The sequence below is a fragment of the Danio rerio genome, chromosome 25 (assembly GCF_052040795.2).
Source record: "Danio rerio strain M-AB ecotype USA chromosome 25, GRCz13ab, whole genome shotgun sequence".
NCBI classification, from domain to species: domain Eukaryota; kingdom Metazoa; phylum Chordata; class Actinopteri; order Cypriniformes; family Danionidae; genus Danio; species Danio rerio.
The window spans coordinates 6,922,821-6,946,023 of record NC_141045.1 but is presented as its reverse complement, the minus strand read 5'-3'; the positions used below and the strand labels follow the sequence as shown (position 1 = coordinate 6,946,023).

Here is a 23,203-nt window from a genome sequence, read left to right as displayed (position 1 = left end):
ATAACTGAGTAGGATAAACTTTTTATTCGATAAGAAAAGGTGCGCATAAACTAGGGCTGTGCAATTAATCGAAAATCCGATTTCGATTTTGGCTTCTAACGATTATGAAAAACCATTGTTTGAGATAAACGATTATTCCATCATATACCGCCCCCTTTCCTGCTGTACACATTTACTGATCTGCAAAGCTCAGTTCCACTTGAAAATGACTAAAAGCATGTGCTGCAATGTAACGTTTGCAGCACGGGATGCGCATCATTCATATTTTTAAAAGTACGATAGAGCACGTGCTGTTGTGTGTGTGTGCGCCCTGCTTAGCCTCGGACAGGTAGTGTGTGTGTGTGCGTGCGCCGCGCTTATCCTTGGACAGACTCGGAGACGAGCAGAGCACACACATCTAACGCCATCTTAATGCGAGCGCTTTAATGGTCAAATACATGCACATTTGTGTCAGAGCGCGGTGTTTAGTAATTATTCATATTAACCCTCATTTGTGTAATAAACAAACAAGTTGAGAATCAAAAGATACGTGAAGGAGAAACCATATCAGAGCCGCACTATTCTTAAAGTGGCAGTGTTTCTTTTATCTTTGCTATAATGACAGCTCATCATTTTTTACTGGATATTTTTCAAGATGCTAGAATTCAGCTTAAAGTGACATTCAAAGGTTTAATTAGTGTAATTAGGCAAGTCATTGTATAACAGGAGTTTCTTCTGCAGACGATCAAAAATATATATTGCTTAAGGGGGCTAATAATATTGAGCTATTAAAATAAGTTTCAAAATATTTAAAACTGCTTTTATTCTAGCCGAAATAAAACAAATAAGCCTTTACTCAGAAGAAAAAAATATTGTAAGAAATACTGTGAACAAATCCTCTGTTAAACATCATTTGGGATATATTGATATATAAAAATAAATTCACAGAAGGGCGAATAATTTTGACTTCAACTGATTATCGTTTTGAATAATCGTGATTACATTTATGACCAAAATAATCGTGAGTATGATTTTTCCCATAATCGAGCAGCCCTAGCATAAACTACGATGGAAACACTTACCGCACAAATTTTCGTATGCGCATTAAAAAAGGTCATGTCATTTTGTGGTAAGAGATCATGTGATGGGGCTGTGCAATTAATCGAAAATCCGATTTCGATTATGGCATCTAACGATTATGAAAAACCATTAATCAAGATAAACGATTATTCCATTAATTACCATCCCCTGTCCAGTTGTCCTCACTTGTTGCTCTTAAAAGCGCAAAAGACCGCATGCTTATGTGCGTGTGTGCGCTGCGCGCAGACAGTCAGAAGCATATGCGGTCTGCACTTAATCTCATTCGCACATTGCGATGAGCAGAGAGCACACACATCTAAAGTCATTAAAGCGAGCGCTTTAATGTTCAAATAGGTGTCAACGCGTTTAGTGATTATTCATATTAACCCTCATTTTGTAATAAACAAACGAGTTGAGAATCAAAAGACACATGAAAGCGAAACCATTAAAGTGGCAGAGCACAGCTGCCGCCTGTTTTATCATGATTAATACAACAACGAGAAAATCCCTCTTTGCTCTTGACTGAAGACTTTCGTAGCTAAAGTGTTTTTCTCACGGTGAAGATACTAAAAGCACAGTTTGTTTCATATTTTTATTCTATTGTATTTATTTCTCTTTCCTTTGCAGTGAGGAAAATAATATATGCAGTTGAAGTCAGAATTATTAGCTCTCCTGAATATTAGCAACCTTTTTCCCCCAATTTCTGTTTAATGGAAAGAAGATTTCTGAATATAATAGTTTTAATATCTCATTTCTAATAACCGATTAATTTTATCTTTGCTATGATGACAGTACTTTATATTTTAGTAGATATTTTTTAAATACAAACATTCAAATTCAAAGTGTGATTCAAAGGCTTAATTAGGGTAATTAGGCAAGTCATTATATAACAGTAGTTTCTTCTGCAGACAATCAAAAAATATATATTGCCTAAAGGGGCTAATAATATTGACCTTAAAAGAGGTTTCAAAATATTTAAATTTGCTTTTATTCTAGCCAAAACAAAACAAATAAGCCGTTCTCAAGAAGAAAAATATTAGAGAAAATACTGTTAAAATTCCTTGCTCTGTTAAACATCATTTGGTAAATATTTATTTAAAAAACATTCTCAGGAGTGCTAATAATTTTGACTAATAATCTAAATATAGTATTATAAAACTAATAATCATTTGGAATAATCGTGATTACAATTATGAGCAAAATAATCGTGATTATGATTTTTGCCAAAATCGACCAGCCCTATCATGTGATGATGAAAATGTGTGTGGATGGACAAACCAGCAGGCTGAGCACACTGTAAACCATTTGAACTGTTGTTTTGGTCATTCTAAATCGCCTTACCGTTTAAGTATTTGTGTTATTATATTATTAATGACCTCCAGAATCAAGAGCGTCTGTGCTCCGTGTCTGACACCTTCAAACACCACCGCGCGATCACTGCATTTCAGGATTGCCATCTAAGGCGCAAGTCATTTATTAGATGAAGAAAAGATTGACGCAGCTTCTCCTGCAGCAAATTCCGTTTTTATTGTTGATATTTGGCGCCAGTTAATCAGGAAGTGACAATTTTGTTCTGTTTGACTCGTTGGATGAAAACGCTGCTTTATTTGCACGTCTTTTCGAAGAGACCTGACCTGGGCGTCACCTTGACCAAACTCCACTGCTGGACTGTTAAAGATGTATCTGCTGTTAACTTTGTAGGGACAGTTCACACAATAATACAAATGCATTTATCCTCAAGTGGTTCAATGCTTTTTTTTGTTATTGAACACAAATATTAGATATTTTGAAGAATGTTGGAAACTGATGACAAGCTATTAACATCCATAGTAGAAAAAAATACTACGCAAGTCAATGGTTACCGGTTTCCAACATTCTTCAAAAGATCTTGCTCAACAGAACAAGTTAGCTGCACAAATGAAGATGTGGTTTTGTTTGAATGTGTTGCTGTAATCAAATGTTTTTTTTTCTCGGTTTCTCACAGGTGATGGTATGAACGCATATATGGTCTACAAAGTTTCAACACAGGTGATTAATGCCGTTAACACACAGAATGTAACGGGAGCCGCGTAGATCCCTGTGTCTAGTCTAATCATCTTTCTCTCTTTCCCCCAGACGTCTTTATCCATGTTTCGAAGCAAGACGTTCACCGTACGCAGACGTTTCAGTGATTTCCTCGGACTGTACGAAAAGCTTTCAGAGAAACACTCACAGAACGGATACATTGTACCTCCCCCGCCAGAGAAGAGCATTATGGGTAGGACTTTTTTTTTGTTATTTGATGCGCTTCTGCTTTAAGGGAGAGTTCATCCAAAAATGAAAATGGTTCCAAGTCTTTAAGAGTTTCTTTCTTCAGTTGAAACACAAAAGAAGATACTTTGAAGAATGTTTGTAGTATTGTAGGGTGAAAAATAATATGTAGGTCAATGACTTCCAAGTTTCCAACATTCTTCAAACTATCTCCTTTTGTGTTCAGCTGGAAAAAAATTCTACTGGTGTGGTACAATTGAAGGGTGAGTACTTAGTTTAAATTGTTGGGTGACAAAGGCTGACAAAAGTCTTGTTGTCGATCCCAGTTGTAAAAGAGCGTCAAATAATAACTTGACTTCTGGTTGATCATTTAAAAAAGTGGCACGTCTATTTTTCTGATGAATCATCTGTTGAACTGCATCCCAATCATCACAATTACTGCAGAAGAACTATTGGAAATCAAGTTTGGTGAACGAATCATGGTTTGGTGTTACATACGGTATGGGGGCGTGCAAGAGATCTGCAGAGTGGGTGGCAACATCAACAGCCTGAGGAATCAAGACATTTGTGCTGCCCATTACATTACAAACCACAGGAGCAGGGCAAATTCTTCAGCAGGATAGCGCTCCTGCTCATACTTCAGCCTCCACATCAAAGTTTTTGAAAGCAAAGAAGGTCAAGGTGTTCCATGATTGGCCAGCCCAGTTACCAGACATGAACATTATTAAGCATGTCTGGGGTAAGATGAAGATAGGAGGCATTGAAGATGAATCCAAAGAATCTTGATGAGCTCTGGGAGTCCTGCAAGAACGCTTTCTTTGCCATTCCAGATGACTTTATTAATAAGTGATTTGAGTCATTGCAGAGATGTATGGATGCAGTCCTCCAAGCTCATGATGGAGTCAGACACAATATTCATTCCTGACTTTATATTCTATACTGGACATTACTTCTGTTAAATGAAAAGACTTTTGTCTAAGCAAAGTCAGACGTTACTGTCCTAATTTAATAATTAAAAATCAAGGCATGATCATATTTTATTGTGGTAAATAAGCGTAATCAAGAGGCCTTTGCCTTTCATGTAATACACTTCTGATACCAAATGATCAACTAAAAGTCAAATTATTATTTGCTTTTCCTAAAACTTGAATAGGTGACAATACTTCAGGTAGTGTAATTCTTATTTAATTTGTGTGCGTTTGTCAGGAATGACAAAAGTGAAAGTGGGGAAGGAGGATCCGTCATCGGCTGAGTTTGTGGAGCGAAGGAGAGCTGCTCTAGAGAGGTTTGATACTCTTATTTCTTATTGATGTGTGTAAATGTAAAGCTTTGAATCACATTTCATCACTAATATTTTGTCCTCATCAAACAGAAATTTAAAAAAATATGATTTGTTGTGTTGATGAGACTATTTAAATTGTATAATTTATTTAAACATAATATAATAAAATACAATACATTTAGAAAAAAAGAGAAAAAAATATGTATATATATATATATATATATATATATATATATATATATATATATATACATTTAGAAAAAATAAATTATATATTTATAAAAAATTATAAATAAGTAGTAGTTTTTTATATTTATTTATTTTAATTGTATCTATTTCTATCTATTTTATTTTATTTATTTTATATTGAATATTTTATAGTTTTTTTATTTATTATTTTAAATATATTTTATTATTTTTAATTAATTTAAAGGAGTACAGAAAAAGGCATGATATAACATAATATAATTAAAAATTTGGATATATTAGTCATTAATATGGTGCTTATATCACAATGTTTGTTTCTTTTATTTTCTATCTAGGTGTATAAATGTAAAGCTATGACTCGCGTTTCATCTCTAATATTTTGTCCTCACCAACCTCAGAAGGTGTTACTGATCATTTGTTGTGTTGAAGCTTTCAAACTGTATTCTCATTTTAATGAGGATTAAAAACATAGCTTTGACTCTTTATAATATAATCATTTTAATACTTTCTGGAATTTTGTATAATTATAAGATGAGAAATGTGAATCGAATAAAATTAAGTGAATATGTTGTTAGTAATTTCAATATAGAATACTTTGGATAATGTAATATTAATATTGTTTGGTAATAATTTAATGTTTTTGACATTACAATTTCACAATGAGAATATGAAAAAATGCTTAGATTACTCAATCTGGATTATTTATTTATTTATACAAATATTTATTTATATATATATATATATATATATATATATATATATATATATATATATATATATATATATATTTTTTTTTTTTTTTTTATTAAATATTTAACTTATTTTATATATTTTTTAAATATTTTTTTTTATATTTATTTAAGGCATACATAAAAAATACTCATGATATAACAATTCTATGCTTGTGTCACCATATTAATAGCTAATATTAATGACTGTGCTGTTTGCAGGTATCTTCAGAGGGTTGTGAGTCACCCGTCTCTCCTGCAGGACCCTGATGTCCGAGAGTTTCTGGAGAAAGAGGAGGTGAGCTGCTGCTTTGCTCAGAGAAATTACCTTCACACACACACACACACACGCGCTCATGTACAGCTGTATTTGTGTTTGTGTATTAGTTACCCAGAGCGGTCAGCACACAGACTCTGAGTGGAGCCGGTTTCCTCAAGATGCTTAACAAGGCCACTGATGCTGTCAGTAAGATGACCATAAAGATGAACGAGCAGGACGTGGTGAGTGGGGGAAAAAACACTGAGCTCCTCTGTGAAGACTACTAACCTAGATACAATGCTCAAAATATAAATATAAATGTGTTTGTGTGTCGGTTTCAGTGGTTTGACGAGAAGATCCAGGATGTAGAAAATGAAGAACAGCTTCTGCGCAAACTTCACGTCATGGTGGAGTCACTTGTAAACCACAGAAAAGGTCAGTAGTGCAGATGCAGGCAGTTTTAGATGTTGGAAATCTGATTCTGTTCATTAAATGGGAAATATATTGAGTGAAACAGTAAATTCAATTGAAAAGTAGGTCGCATGTTACTATATTTGAGCCGAATCTGTATTAAGAGGGAGAAAAGACACAAATGGGTCACATTCAATTGTTTAATTTAGAAATAATTTTTCATCAGCTACTGGTAACCCTAAATCAAACATCATATCTAGTTTTTCTATTGATTTGTTTGTTGTTTTTAATTGTATAGTAGTAATGAAATGTACTAGTAATGAGACTAGCCTGTGTTGCTGACACGGCATTAAATAAATATTCATCATCATCATCGTCAGTTGTATTCTGAGATTGCTGTTGTGTGTGTTTCAGAGTTGTCTGGGAACACGGCTGCGTTTGCGAAGAGCGTGGCGATGTTGGGCAGTTCGGAGGATAACACTGCTCTGTCCCGCGCTCTGTCTCAGCTCGCAGAGGTGGAGGATCGAATTGAACAGCTCCACCGCGATCAGGCCGCCAACGACTTCTTCACCTTCGCTGAGCTTCTGGCCGATTATATACGTCTACTGGGAGCCGTCAGGGTACAAACACACACATGCATATACACACACATAAATACAGCATATATAAGTACACCCCTCACAAATCTCCCTTTTAGATTCATATTTTAATAGGAAGCTTTACAATATTATGTATATTTGTGCATATACATTAGATTAGTCAGTACTGAACCAAATCTGGAGCTTATCTAACAAAATAACTTACGATAACGGTGCAAAAACTAGTACAGCCAAATTTTTATGCTATAGAAAAATATTAAATGCAAATTTAAAAATAGGAAAAATCAAGAGAAACAAAAAAAATGGAAAAACTTAGTTGAAATATTGCAATATTTTGTTTTTATTTAATTGTATTATTTTTCAATTTCTAAATGTTTGGTGACTAAAATATTATTTTAATAAATTTTTCTATGTAATAAATCTGTTTTGTTTAAATGCACCAAAATACAATGCATCTATTCACTGAGAAATGGAGAAAAATATTATTTTTTTAAAATGGGGTTTACTCAGTTATGCTGAGCACTGTACATACACACAAAAGAAATATTATTATTTTTAGTATTATTATTTTTGATCTATGAGACATTATTTAAAGCATTATCCCTATATATGTATTAGTTATATTTTAGATTTTTAATAAAGAAATATATATAATTATTATGATGATGATTTTTATTTTTTATTTTTTTGTTATATTTTATATTTGTGATGAATCTGTATATATTATACCTAATAATATAATGTAATTACAAATGTAATTACAAAAGTATGTATAATAGTCTTGAATATAAAAAAAATCTTACTGAAATACAGTTATGATAATTATAATCATAAATATTTTAATTAATGATTCATTTAATTATTTGTTGTTATTGTATAAATTGTTTCATATTTATTCATTCATTTTCTTGTCGGCTTAGTCCCTTTATTAATCAGGGGTCGCGACAGCGGAATGAACCGCCAACTTATCCAGCAAGTTTTTACACATCGGATGCCCTTCCAGCCGCAACCCATCTCTGGGAAACATCCACACACATTCACACACACACACTCATACCCTACGGACAATTTAGCCTACCCAATTCACCTGTACCGCATGTCTTTGGACTGTGGGTGAAACCCGGAGCACCAGGAGGAAACCCACGTGAAGGCAGGGAGAACATGCAAACTCCACACAGAAACGCCAACTGAGCCGAGGTTTGACCCAGCGACCTTCTTGCTGTGAGGCGACAGCACTACCTACTGCGCCACTGCCTCGCCCTTGTTTCATAGAATAATATTACTAATAATAACAACCGATTCTGAATAGGAGACTTCCCTTTTAAGGCTCGGTGTCCTATGAATTTATTAATCATTCTTACTGTTCAATGAACGCAAATTGTCATAGTTTATTAAAGACGCAAACCCCTTGCTGTATGACAGCTGCACCTTTATCAAACTTAATACCTGCAGCATGAGAACTTTAAGATTGTTTATGAGCGTCAAAAGTTGTGGATCTGTTCGACAAAATATCTGACTGCGTCACTGCATCCCAAACGACTAAAACGATATAGTGATGGAGGAAAAAAAATATTTCTTAGCTTTTAATACCATTGGAATAAAAACTTTAATTCAGAATTTGCCAGCTTTATGCATAATTTTGGCCTTGACTGTATATAATTTCATACAAACGGTTGTATTGTGATTGTTATGCCTAATTTTAACAAATTATAGTAACATTTATTTAGTAAAAAAAGTCCTACCATACAGTTCTTAACATGTCTGTGTGTTTATCAGGGTTGTTTTGATCAGAGGATGAAAGCGTGGCAGCGCTGGCAGGACGCCGAAAGCATGTTGCAGAAAAAACGAGAGGCTGAGGCCAAACTCCTGTGGGCCAATAAACCCGACAAACTCCAGCAGGCCAAGGATGAGATCGCTGAGGTGACCGAGCAAACATGCTGCTGCTGTTTGTTTGCTAAATGGTTTAACACACTAACTGCTGTTTTACAGATGAACCGTTACACTACTGTGTTTTATTAATCTCACGTTTTTGTATTGTTATAATACAGTGGGAAGCAAAAGTCACGCAGTATGAGAGAGACTTCGAGAGAATCTCAGCCACCGTACAGAAAGATGTCATCCGTTTTGATGTGAGACCTGTTTTCTGTATTTTCTAATGTGCCCCGCTATGATTTTTCAGATATTGCTTTGCATGTTAATGTGAAGTCTGCAAAGTGTCAAAGATCAGAATGGCTGATTAGCCGCATTTCCACTGTCGGGCCAGTGAGAGCCAGGGATTTTATCGGGCCGGGCTGGGCCAATCGCCCGGGTGGTTGAGCAGTGAGGTCGAAATCATGTCGCGTTTCTACTGTCGGGCTAGTAGCTCACATCGCATCATGCAAACCTCGCCCCCAGAACATTCCCCAAATCAAACTTCACACACTGTATATGAGAAAAGAGTTGCAGAGAATGAGGTACCTCAATTTGTTTTGCTAATAATAGGGAAGCTATGATGATTTAGCAATTTTTTACTCCGTGCATATAATTAAGAGATACACTTCAACTCATTGCCTCCCTGGAATTTAAAGACACCTATAATCAATATGGAGCTAGGACATCAAAAGAAAGGAGTAACTCATCCCAATATATACAAACAACAATACCTGGATATCAGAAATCAATATTCTCAACACTTACCAATCTTCACAGATGGTTCAAAGATGGAAAGTAATGCAGCAGCAGCAATGGTGACAGGAAAACAAAGTCATGGAATCAAGCTGCCAACAGAATGTTCCATATTCACAGCTGAAGCCCGCGCACTACTTTTATCATTGGAGTTTATAGAAAATACACAACAAACGAAAACCATTATTTTTACTGACTCTAAATCATGCCTTCAACAGATGGAATCTTCAAAGAGTGATCATCCCTTGATTGAAAATATTTTAACTAAAGTTCATCACCTACAAAACAAATTTTACCATATCATTTTTTGCTGGATATCAGGACATGTTGGACTTTCAGGGAATGAACGAGCAGATGCAGCTGCTAAAGCCGCTCTAAAAACAAGCTGTGAACAAATGCCAAACTTCTCCATCAGAGATGAGACCTTTTAATAATTACATCTTAAACAAGTGGCAAGAGGAGTGGGATACTCTGGAAAACAATAAATTACACGAAATCCAGCCTGAAATTACACACAGAGGTATAAGACATTTTAAGAAACGAGCTGATCAAGTAATTCTTACCAGATGTCGCATTGGACATACAAGATTAACACATAACTTTTTACTCAAAGATGAAGAGCCTACCCATTGTTTACACTGTAAAACCCCATGGACAGTAAAACACATTTTACTGGACTGCCCTGTTTTTAATGACTCCAGAAAGACTTTTTATGATGAGAACTCTCTTAAGGACATTTTTAACAAAGTGACACCAGAAAAAGTATTAGAATTTTTAACATGTATTAACCAGAAAAATCTTATTTAAACTGTATATTCAATTATTTATTTATATAATAAATAAAGAATGAAATGAACATATAATTAAGAATTTAAAAAAGATCATTTTCACCCAAAAAATTCAATGTAACAATTATATAAATGTAGAAAACTACCTGTTTCGGTAATGATAATCTAAAAGTCGTGTAACCATTTTGACAGGAGAAAAATTTATATTAAACCGGAGAAAAATAAAAGATCGTCTTTTCTGGCAGCCATCTTGAAACAACTGGTCCATGTGCTCCTTCTTTCAAAATGAAACTTTATTTAAACACTTTATGTGTTTTTAAACCGTACTGTAAAATGGTTGCGGAGGATGAGAACATCTGTCATGGACATAATTTTTCAGCTTTTTTTAGTTATTTATGAAAATTCTGTAAACTATTTGTTCTGTCAGGTAAAAAATCTATTAGAACAATTCATTTGTTTTCATGCTGAAATTACCAAACCCGCCCACTTCAGCTGGAATCAGGCAGATAAAGCACACCATCGCACCATCACCAAACCATTAAAATGAAGACAACTGAAACAAACAAAAGACACGTTACCGTACAGCATTACATTATATGTCTATACAAAGAGCCCTGTGTGTTTCATTACTCATATTCATTTACTCGCAGACCGACTGTTGGCATGGTGGATCGAGTGGTCACTAACGGAGGGACCCAGCACACTGAGAGAAGCGCGCCAATCCATAATATAACACCACTGACATTTTCCGTTAATAACTCGGTAGAAAATGTATTTTATAACATCCTCGTTTAGATAGACGCTGTCAAACATTCAGCCCAATGGCTCCGGAGAGAACTGAAACATTTAATTTTTCCCTATAGGCTTTATGACACTTAATAGGTGATTCCCCTTTATTTAATTTCCATATTATTCTTCCACACATCGGTTTTAAAACCCGCTTTAGGTTTGATCATTTGCTGCTCTTTTTCTTCTCCGCTACTAGCAGCACACTCCATTTCCGCATTACTGGATATGTAGCGATAACAGACCGCAAAGGATGATGGCCACGCATGAGCTGATGGGAATTGTAGTTCCCGCTACCTCCCGTTCGCTTCATTCACCGTTTTATTGAATCATGCGACTTCGGTAATATTGAAAAAAATTGCTATTGCGGTACAACGGTATTTACAATATCGTTACATCCCTATTATTCTGTGATCTTAAGGAAAGTAATAAGTATTTCAGCACATATGAGCAAGTGATAAAATATAGCCTATATTTTGTTGCGTTCAGCAGCTTTTCACTAATAAAGCTCTACATGTATTTAAAATTGCATTTTTAAATTTTACCACGTCATATAAAAACATCGACACTTGTTTGAGGACAAACACATTTTGTATTTGCAGTTTTCCCCGATGCGTTTGCAGGACTGCTTGACAGAAAAAAAGGTCGCCTAGTTTCTGCTCTACGATTTGATTAATATCATCGTATTCAAATACTTAATAAAATAATAAATTAATGAAATAATATTTCAAACCTCCTCCGGTTTTTATTGTCTTTAGAAAACAAAACTAAAATCTTTTTTTTTTTTTTCCAGAGAGCCCTTTGTAAAATGGAAGTTTAATATGGTTTTAAAACGGTTTGATTTGTGTATTGCACATACGTAAATTACTATAGCTAGCTTTTATTTGTTTCATATTGGTTTGTTTATGTGCTTTTATTATATCCGACATTTGTAATTATTTAAATGATTTCAATATAGCTTAGGCTAATTTATCAAAATATGACACCAAGTTTTGTGTCTTTCTGTTGTATTCATATGTTGTGTATTATCTCCAAAATAAATTAACAAAAGAAAAAAGCCGCTCACGGCATCAACAGAGCTGTGAAGGGAGCGCTATTTTGCTCAGTCTCACACACACACATACAGGCATCTAAACGCACACAAACACACCTTTTACACTTTACAAAAACTCTCGACAACCTTTACTGTCTGCTGTGTCTTTAATATGGTGTAAAGATTATTATGCGTTATTGAAACATCGAGGACACAGCAAAGAATGTCACTTATAAATTAAAACTTTATTATTTTATGCAACAGCCTTACATTTAAAACGGAAATATAAGGGCGATCAAAAGCAAAAAGACCCCAGCCTATAAGGATATATGTATTATTTCCCTTATTTATTTATTTGTTTGGCGCATATAATCGTGTGCGATCAGAAAACTGTGTCCGCCTCTTCGCTGGCCCCAAGAAAGCCCCGATTAGCAGAGATGTATAGTAACGAAGTAGAACTACTTCACTACTGTACTTAAGTACTAAAAGGCAGTATCTGTACTTTACTGGAGTATTATTTTTTTCTCCTACTTCCACTTTTACTTAAGTACATATTTTCCATGAGTTTAATACTTTTACTCCGATAGATTTTTTATGTGCTGCATCGTTACTCGTTACTAGGGGTGTCAAAATGATCGATATCAGTTTAGTAATAGGTCATAACCGGTGATTACGCGATGACGTCATTTATCTCCTATGCGCGATGTCGCAATATTATGGCAGAGGACGGAGGCGCGAGTGAAGGCGGCACACGAGCCGCTAATTTACTATTAGGGAGAAATGTTGTAAAACTTCACCTCTGCCTCTCTCTTTCTCACTTTGGACATTTGACCCGCTGGCCTGTTTGTAAGGTAACTTTCCCTCTTTTCTTGGCTGTTAAAGCTGTCGATCCATCCAGACACGAGCGTGCCTGATGTTCAAGTTTTCTCCACTTTGTCTATTACCTGTGATAACCGCGTATTCTTCCCGCCATGGGTGAACAGCGCTTCTTTTCTAAAGCCCTTTCTGTTGAGCAGATGAAGATAATAACCAATCATCATAAGACCTCGCCTGTCAGCGCTCAAAAAGCAGGCGGTATAATATTGACATGAGTTTATTAGCTGTAAATGCTCGTGCTGTCTTCTGTGCATGAGTTTTGTTTGATACATTCAGAAAGAGTGCTTTCTTTAAGCAGGTCAAATTAAAAGTACAGTTTATATATCTGACTGCTGTATTAAAGAACAAAATTGTATTAAAAATAACCCTATAACTGTCACACCAAGACAAAAGCAATATATTTTTTTATTGCATTTCTTAACTCATAATGTCGCTATTTAACACAGTCAATGCATTTTTTTCTCAACACATCCCATAATTTCTAAAATATCAGCCTCCACCAACTGGTTAAGATGTTGGTTTATGGTAAAAGTACCAGAATTAATAAATATACTACAGAACATATGAAGTGCAAGACCAATTTAATCAAAAACATAATCAAAATTAAAAAAATTAATACTAAACCATAGCCATAAGCCATAAAGTATTTTAGATTTTCTTTTACCACAGTACTATACACACTTTCCTGTTTTTCTTTTTTCTTTTTTTTTTTTTTTACAATAAAATCAAAATCAAGTGAATTAGTGCAACAGGATTTAGTTTGCTTGTTTAGTTTAGTTTCACGACTGCTTCCAGAAGACATAACTCCTGTTTATTGTGGTATTAACCAATCAAACTTCAAAACTACCAAAGTGTGAGTGTGTGTGAGTGAATAATGCATGTAAGAGAGAAACAGTGTGATTGTACCTGTGTGTGCGTCTGTGTGTGTGTAAGAGAGAGAGTGTGTATGAGAGTGTAAAAGAGTGTATTTTCGTGTTTGTGTGTGTGTGCGCCCATGTATATGTATAACAACATCGGTATTACACAGATGTTAGGAGGAGATGGTGAATTATGTGGACATTATGTATAAAATTCAATCACACTAAATATTTTTTTATTTTCAGAAAGTAAAACTACACATAATTTCCTGTAAGGGTTGGGTTTAGAGATTGGATTTGGGGTTAGAGCATTCAAAAGTATAGTTTGTAGAGTATAAAAACAATTGTAACCTATGTAATGTCCCCACAATTCACAAAAGTGTGTGTGTGTGTGTGTGTGCGTGTGCGTGTGTGTGTGTGTGTGTGTAAGAAAGAGAGAGAGAGATAGAGTGAGAACTGTGTGTGAGAGTGTATGAATGTGTGAGAGTGTACATTTAGGTGTGTGTGTGTAAAAGAGAGAGAGAGAGAGAGAGAGAATATGAATGAACATGCTGAATTATCTCATCAGTGAAGTGATTTTCTGGTAAAAGAGCCTGACGATTTGAGTTCTTGTACCATAGAAATTATTTACAAAGAAAAACAGTATCGTAAGCCATGTTTCTTTTCATTCTGCTTAATCAAGTGCCCCAAAGATATTTAAAATAAACAAAACAATATGATGTCTTTTGACTGCTTTCTTTAATAACTACATTACACAATACTTGTACTTTTACTTTCAGTACTTGAGTAGTAAATTTTGAAATAAACTACTTGCAATACTTAAGTACTAAAAATGTTGAATACTTTAGTACTTCCACTTAAGTATGGTGCTTAAAGAGCACTTCTACTTCTACTCAAGTCACTTTTTGATAGAGCACTTGTACTTTTACTTAAGTATGGGTCTCTAGTACTTTATACATCTCTGCCGATTAGGCCCCGGAAGTGACAGTGGAAACGTGACTGGCCTTGGCTAGCCCTGGCTCGCTCGCTTTAGGCGCGATAGTGGAAACGCGGCTATTGATAGCTGGTAAGTTTTAGCACATTGTTAACATGTTTCCAGCATGTTTTTTTCATGTTTTCATTTATTGTTTTAGCATGCTAGTATTCAATTTATGTTTATTTCCATAGCACTTTTACAATGTAGATTGTTTCAAAGCAGCTACACATAGAAGTTTTGGTAAATTGAAACTGTGTTAGTCCAGTTTTCAGAGGTGAAGTTTAGTTTAGTGTGGTTTAATTGTCACTACTGAAAGTCCCAAACCAAGCTAGACAGTGCAGACAAAACACTGGATTTGGTTGTCAGGTTTAGAAAGACTGAAAGTCCGATCAGTTAGGAAAAAGATACAACCACCCAAGCCAAAACCAACTGAAGGTCTAAACCAAATTTGGTGGTTGTAGCTTGAAAGCTCTAGAAGGAGTTACAAAAATTAAAGTCTAAAATCGCCTACTACTTGAGTAGTTGCTACATTTGAATTTGAATTTACTACACAACCCCAAGAAAAGTGTGTTCTATATAGTATGAATGGGTGTAGTATGAATGGAACTTTGATGTACTACAGCCGCCATTTGTCACTATCACATGACCTACCAACGTCAGTTGTGTCGCTTCACCCCCATTCATGAATTCTCGCGTAGCATCTATTGGATGCACACTTAAGAATCTCGCCAGAAGTAGAAGGTCATCAAAGTACTTCTCGCATCTAGTTATTCAAATACTTTGAGTTCAGACATAGAACTCGGCTCACGTTTTATATACTATATAGTAGGGAAGTTTGCGATTTTTGGACACAGCCTTGGAGTTTGGCTCACTTGGATCATGTAAACATTCTGGCAACACTAGTCAATAGCCCCTTTCACACATACAGACCTTTCCGGAAAATTGCCGGCAATTTTCCGGAAAGGTTGTATGTGTGAACAGGTCCTTTTTGAAAATACCGGTAAATTCGTTCTGGCTATTTTCCGGAAAGAGAAGTTGTAACATTACCGGCAATTTGCCGGAATGCTGCGCTGTGTGAATGCAGAAGGAAGATTCCCGTAATAAGCGCGTGCACGTCTAGAACGTGCTGACGTGAGACGTCTGCTTTAGCCAATCACAACAGTCAGACGCATTTACGTCCGCGTGGTTTGTGAGAATAAAAGCCTTTGAATATTTTTCCAGACACATTTAGCTGCTAGAAGATAGTCAGGTCACGTTTATATGTTCTTCTTAATGCCAACTGTGTAAATAATCATCGATGAGATGCTTATGACAAGCCGTTGTTTGTTTACCTTCAAGCTTTGCGTGTGCCTGTGAAACAGCCTGTGAGCGCCTGCACACGCACATATTATGAACATCTCGACATGAGAAAGTGATCCTGCGAAAGTTGTTCACAATATTGATCATCCACAGAGTTTGTAATTTAGTCAAATGTTTACAAATACAAGCGCAGCCGTTTAAAGCTCATTTGTGGTGAATGATGTCAGAATTTACCGGTATTTTGGGATGGATGTGTGAATGCTCTTTTCCGGAAAATTTCCGTAACGTCCTCGCCTGTGTAAACAGCGCTTTTTTCAATATACCGGTAAAGTCTTTCCGGAAATTTTCCGGATATTTACCGGTATCACTGTGTGAAAGGGGCTTATGATTAGATTTTGGTTTTGATTGTCAGTTTTAGAAAGACTGAAAGTCCGATCAGTTGGAAAAAGATACAACCACCCAAGCCAAAACCAACTGAAGGTCTGAACCAAATTTGGTGGTTGTAGCTTGAAAGCTCTCGGAGGAGTTACAGATATTAAAGTTTCTCTGGAAGAAGTTTATTTGAGGTATTTTTAGCATCATCCAGCCAATGTAATTAAAGTTTGCTTTCTTTTGTGCATCTTAAACTGATATAAACCTTTAAATATAAGGATAAAGGTCTTAAATTAAACCAGTTGCCTCTATTGACCTCATTCTTCATTCTAATGACTTGCACCGTCTCGTACATGTGTTTGTCTCGGGACTTCAAATCTCATTCACTTACGTTAGATGTAAAAAACAGTTGTTAAGCTGCTTAATGTTGCAAGCAGATATGTATTTTAATTTTTATATTATTCTACTTTTCATAAATAGTCATGAATGAAAGTAGTTTGAGTATTCCTAGTCATTTCTCTCATTCAATTAGAAATTTCGCACTACAGAATAAGCTCAATTTAAGGCTTAATGAGGTCGTTTAAATACTTTTGTTATGTCTTTCCTCACAGAAAGAGAAAGCTCGAGATTTTAAAAGACAAATCATCAAGTATCTGGAGTCACTGCTGCACTCGCAACAACAGGTACTGAACGCATTGGAAATCATTTCACTCGGTCGTGTTACAACTTACACAAACATGGATGACCGTTTACTCTCTTTCCCCACAGCTGATAAAATACTGGGAGGCGTTTCTGCCCGAGGCGAAAGCAATCGCGTGAGGCGTCACAGAAACACACACTCACCCATGACTGAGGCCTTCTTCACTCTTTACCTCTCGCCTATAAACCAAGAGAAATCAAGCTGCAAAGGGAACTCATCAGTCCGGCCGCTCTCCGATCCAACGACTAACTTTGTATATTTTATTTCTTTCCCATCTGATCTTCACCTTTATTTTCTTACTACATTTGAGTCTTGATTATTTGGGGAATGTAAACGCATGGTGGTTGGTTGTGGGTCTGTCTTCCTCGTCTGTATGCAACCAAATCTTTTTTTATTTCTCGTTTATCACTCACTGGGATTTGTTACTGCCAATGGTTTACACTAGAGGGCGCTCTCTATTCATTCAGATTTCCCATTAGGCCACTTCATGCGAGATAAACGGTGACTTATTTTAGATATCCAGAATATTGAGAGAGAAATATATAAATGTATACACTTTTAAACATCATGTAGTAAATGATAATGGATTATTGGCATAAAATAGGCTGGATATTGTGGAAAATCATGAACGTTTGTTTTCTTATGTTGCTGGCTCATTGTTTTTACACAAAGAATCACTTTAAATCTTGAATAGAGTTATGGTTTCAGTACATTTAAGACGTAACGCATTTATTAACGCACTTCTGAAGCGTTTGATATCAACATCGAAGCTCTTTCAAGCAGCACTTCAGTCTTAAACACATATTTTTCTCTCTTTATTTGCTCGTTTCCTCCATTTGTTGACATTTACGCCAACATGTTATTTTTGTCCGTGTCAAAAGCGATATGCGTGTTATTCACTCGATTATGGCATGTTATGATGATTAATAAACATTTGCTACTCTACTAATAATAATCACATCGTTTCTACATCAGATTTGTTTTTGCTGCTGTTAGATTCATGGTCATTTATAATGTTAGGATGTTTCGTTTGTATTAGTTTGCTTCATTGAATGGTGTTTCTGGCCCTGCTGTAATGACACAGATGTTGTTAACAGGATTGACTTCACCATTAGGTGCCATAATAATCAAATGTTTGTTTATTAGAAGAAAAAAAGGGGGTGGGAGGGTATTTTTTTCACTATGGACACTTCTTTTGAGGAAAATAAATAAAGATTTAATAATTGCAAATACCGAGATTGTGAGTTTTAAATCGTTTAGTTTTTTTATTGCAGTTTCAACACGCAATCATCTCAGACTGGTTTCTTGAACATGACAATGAGTTCACTGTACTCAAATGGCCTCCAGTCACCAGATCTCAATCCAATAGAGCACCTTTGGGATGTGGTGTAACTGGAGATTCGCATCATGGATGTCAGCCGACCAATCTGCAGCAACTGATGCTATCAAGTCAATATGGAGCAAAATCTCTGAGGAATATTTCCAATAACTTAATCTATGCCACAGGATTAATGCAGTTCTGAAGGCTAAAGAGGGCAGGGTTCAACGTTAATGATGATTTCTACTGGCCCAACTGGACCTGTGGTTCAGATTTTTACTTGCCCTGCCAAAGTTTTCACTGGCCCCACCAAAAAAAAAGTGAATTGCTATTTCTTAGCCACATATTTTAAATAATGTGTCAAAAATAATGTCTGTGAATCCAGAATTTAAATATTTTAGAAATATTAAAATATTTAGCAGTAAAATATTGCAGTATGGAAAATGTGCAGGTATTTTATTGCAAAACAAAAGGTGACTGACTTAAAAGTAACGGCAAACTATGCAACACATCACTTCACTTTTTTCGCCCTGTTGTACCCATGTAAACACATGTTGTTGTTTTTTTTCCTTTGCTGTACTGGTTTTTACCAGGTTATGGAAAAAAATAACGTGCTCACAACATCCAATCAGATAAGAGCAAACGAAAAGCAATGTTGTGGTCACACTTTACAATAAGGTTCATTAGTTAATGCATTTACTAACATGAACTAATCATGAACAACACATGTACAGCATTTATTAATCATAATTGAACATTTACTAATGCATTATTAACATCCAAGTCCATGCTTGTTAACATTAGTTAATGCACCATGAGTTAACATGAACTAACAATGAACTACTGCATTTTCATTAACTAACGATAACTAACATGAACAAATACTGTAGTAAATGTATTGTTTATTGTTTGTTCATGTTAGTAATTGCATTAATTAACATTAACTCATGAACCTTATTGTAAAGTGTGACCAATGTGGTTCACGACTTCACAGAGAAGGCAGCATTCAAAGACTTAAAAGCACAAATTAAAAGCAACTTAAAAGCTCGATTCTAAGATCGTATTTGTGCACAATTGACAAATAGTAGCAGGTAAATTGAAATTTAGTGACCCGATTGGGCCAGTAACGATTCTGTCTACTGTCCTGAGCATCTCTCGCACCAGCTGTGGGCCATCGGGCAGTCCTTATTGTTGAGCCCTGGAGGGTCCAACCCAGTACTAGTAAGATGTACCTAATAAAGTGGCCTTAATTACTAATAATTAAGTAAAATAAGTAATGTAAAACCGAAATTATATTAATTCTCCAAGGACATTATAAGTACAACAAAACAATACGCTCATGACTGTTTTGTATAGCATCCAAAGGAAAACGGATGCTGATTTGTTGCTTTTCAACTACAGTTCCTGGCTGTGATTGTCCCCCATAAAATTTTTTAAAATCCATAAAGTCATTTCTTTTGGGTCTAATTTGCTTTTAAAGTATTTTTTACAATTGTGGTCCCTTCGCAGTGCGCTTTGAAAACATTGAGGTCATTTTGAACACAGTCGTGGGTCATGACGAAAGCTATAGGTGATCTAATAATTGAAAGCAGAATTTAGGCTATGTTACGTCCCCAAAGCTCATCATTATTAATGCTATTAATATTGTTATTAAAGCCGGATTTAAATAAATAATAAATATTAAATTTAATTTTTAAATAAATCGCCTCATTTATTTATTTATTTATTTCTATGATATATTCATGATATTAGAATAGGTGTTAGCTTTTGTAAGTGATTTTATGTTAATTTCCAATAGAATATGTAATGTTCTCGATAATATTTGTGAAGGAAACACGGGTCCTATATGTGCCATTTATATTTCAATAAATATGGAAAACAAGTGCATGTTATACTAAAACGAAGGTCCCACTTTATATTAAGTGGCCTTAACTAATATGTACTTACACAGGAATTAAAAGTTTGTTGCAATGTACTTATTGTGTAAATACATGTATTTACTGTGTACTTATGCTTGATTAAATGAATGTATGTAAGTACATCTGTTATTAACTTTTGTAATTAATTTCTAAATACTCTGTTGACCATCCCTTAACACCTTAACCCACCCTTAAACCTACCCACACCACCAAACCTGTCCAAAACCCAACCTCTATCCCAACTCAAAAGCACCACAAGTGTTCTCAAATACATTATAAACACAGTAAGTACATTGTATTTATTTTTTTGATGTAAGTACATAGTAGTTAAAGACACTTAATATAAAGTGGGACCAAAACGAACACTTGATTTTTTCCTGATGCGTGCGCATGTAAAATAATAGAACTTGCACTAATAAATTATGGGGTTCTTCTCTAAAGTAATAGTTACTCCACCCCATTTAGAGCATAATAATGGGCGTTCTACGCAATACCTAACACGGTTCAAATGATGGATCTGCGACAGAGAAACGACAGGTTTTGGGAAAAACTCGTCACTACATAATTCTTTTCCCAAACAATGCATCGCACTATGACAGTTTAGCCTGCGAGTTATGTCGTTTGGGAAACGCACCCCCGAGCAGGTTGGGTGCAGTAGGACCGGTGGGTTACACGTGGGGGCTCGTCCGGGATGAGAGTGAAGTTTAGGGGTGTGTGAGTGTGATGGAGGCCAGCTAGCGAAGTGCTATGCAGGTAAACTTAACTCCTTTAACCTCTAAAGAAGGTCTAGCAACAGACGCTATAGAGGCCATAGACTTTAGACTCCCATACAAAGAATCATCGGTTTGATTCCAGCTCACATCAGGTTGGGTGCAGTAGGACCGGTGGGTTACACGTATTTGGCTTTTTTTTTTGGCTCTGTTTATTATTACAAACGTTGCATTTTATATAACCAATGCCAAAAGTAAAACTGTCACTTTAAAATATTTTTACAAATATTTTGTTTATTTGTCATACTTTTAATATTCAAATCATCATTGGTATGTGTGTACACCTTTATATAATTATTGATTAATATTTAATTTCTTTTGTTTTTAATTTTTTTTTAATTTGAAGTTAAAAATAATGTTCATGTATGCACAACTATAATTTTAAACGCACAAAATGTATTACTATGTATTAGTATTGTAATTATTTCTTTGAAGAAAAAATATCTAATTTTTGTTTGTCTTGTCTATATTTTATTTCAGCTTTGTTAAAGAAGATTATGTGTGCTAAGTGAACACTGGTCATGCTCGCATTAATACTTTCAAATATTTGTCTTTTACTGAAAGCGAAACACACACACACACACACACACACACACACTCACACATTGGCTTTTAGAAGGAAGTGATCCAGCAGGTCTTCCCTTTTCAGTATTTATTTGACATCATTCAGTACTCTTATCGTAAATGGCCAATTTTATTTACTCTCATCGTAAATTTCCATCTGACGAACATTAACTGTGGTAAAAAATATTACAAAATTAATATTTTACCCAAATCCTTTTAATATAATCTGATTAATAATTAATCGTCACACCCTGTTTATTTTCCAAAAGGTCAAAAGTGGAGCAGAGAAGCACTTGAGCATCAGGAATGTGTGTTTTCTTCAGACTGGAATGTGTGTGTTTAGTCAGCGGTAAATGCATGAATGCTCGTGTGTCATAGGAAATCATGTGATGCTCGTTTATTCTCCTTTCAGACAGAAGAGCTGAGGACGTCAGGTTTACTGCTGATGCTCGCCGCCAGGGCCGGATTAACCAATGGGCATTATGGGCACAGGCCCAGGGGCCCGTTCGCACTAGGGGCCCCTGCGAGGGGGGAGAAAAAAAAGGACAATTTCGGAGTGTCTTTTTTCGCTAATTGCAAATAGCGCGTCTAGTTGGAATAAGCTTTTCAGGGTTTACGCCCGTCGATGCTTGATTGATAGAGACAAGAAGAGTGAAGAGCCATTAAACATAACAGCCGCAGTGGCGCACTTGTAACGCGCACAGGTTCATCTTTTGGCGCGATAAATTATAAACTCGGTTCGAATCCACCATCAGCTGAACTCGTGCTACTTTTTTTCTCCCCATTACATATCAGATTGGAAATATATTTATTTTTATCAGGAAGAAAACATTTTTTAAAAATAATGTAAATGTGATATAAAGTCACAAGTGTCTCGTGGGTATTAAATAATGTTTAGCCTTATTGTAGGTTCCTCCCTCTCTGCAAAAACTATATTGCTCAGACAACTGTATTTCCTCTGAGCAAACAAATCGCGATAGCACATTAATATTATTATTATATTTAAACTGCCTTTTTTTCTTTAACTAAACAGAATGCTGTAATTGGTCAAGCGCTGAAACGTCAGTTTTGTAATAACCCGCACTAAACTGAGCGGACTGTAGTATAACGTTATATCTGTCATAGATCAAAAATGAGTGGACAAGTGTATTTAGCAAACGCGAGAGAAAGAAGAGAGGAGGCATCTTCATTGAGGCATTTTCCATACACACCATCTTTAAACAGACCTATGATAGGGAGAATGAGGGTACAGAAGACATTATGGTAACTTTAAATGATGAGAAGCTAGCATTAAACCAGGCGGAGGAGGCTAACGGCAGCGCATCGAGGACTGGATTCATCGTGTGAGAGACAGACAGAAAAGGAGAGAGAGAGGGAGAGAGAGAGAGAAAGGCCCAGAAGAGGAGAGAGACGGGAGAGAAGAGGTATAGTGTCTGTGATTTCGGATACTTTTAGGTTTATAATCAAGTCTTCTTCACGAGAAGAG

At 35.6% G+C, this 23,203-nt stretch overlaps 1 protein-coding gene across 1 annotated transcript in view; it reads left to right on the top strand.

Moving 5' to 3' along the window:
- The window catches only part of snx1a (sorting nexin 1a), a 33,957-nt gene extending 15,573 nt beyond the window's left edge, over positions 1 to 18,384 (top strand). The window contains 11 exon segments of the mRNA NM_001128671.3: positions 3,044 to 3,087; positions 3,175 to 3,316; positions 4,516 to 4,594; positions 5,749 to 5,824; positions 5,914 to 6,027; positions 6,127 to 6,220; positions 6,611 to 6,816; positions 8,572 to 8,715; positions 8,844 to 8,924; positions 17,058 to 17,129; positions 17,215 to 18,384. Of these exon segments, the coding sequence (NP_001122143.3) occupies positions 3,044 to 3,087; positions 3,175 to 3,316; positions 4,516 to 4,594; positions 5,749 to 5,824; positions 5,914 to 6,027; positions 6,127 to 6,220; positions 6,611 to 6,816; positions 8,572 to 8,715; positions 8,844 to 8,924; positions 17,058 to 17,129; positions 17,215 to 17,265 (1,103 nt within the window). The 3' untranslated portion in view covers positions 17,266 to 18,384.
- Positions 18,385 to 23,203: the final 4,819 nt, after the last annotated feature.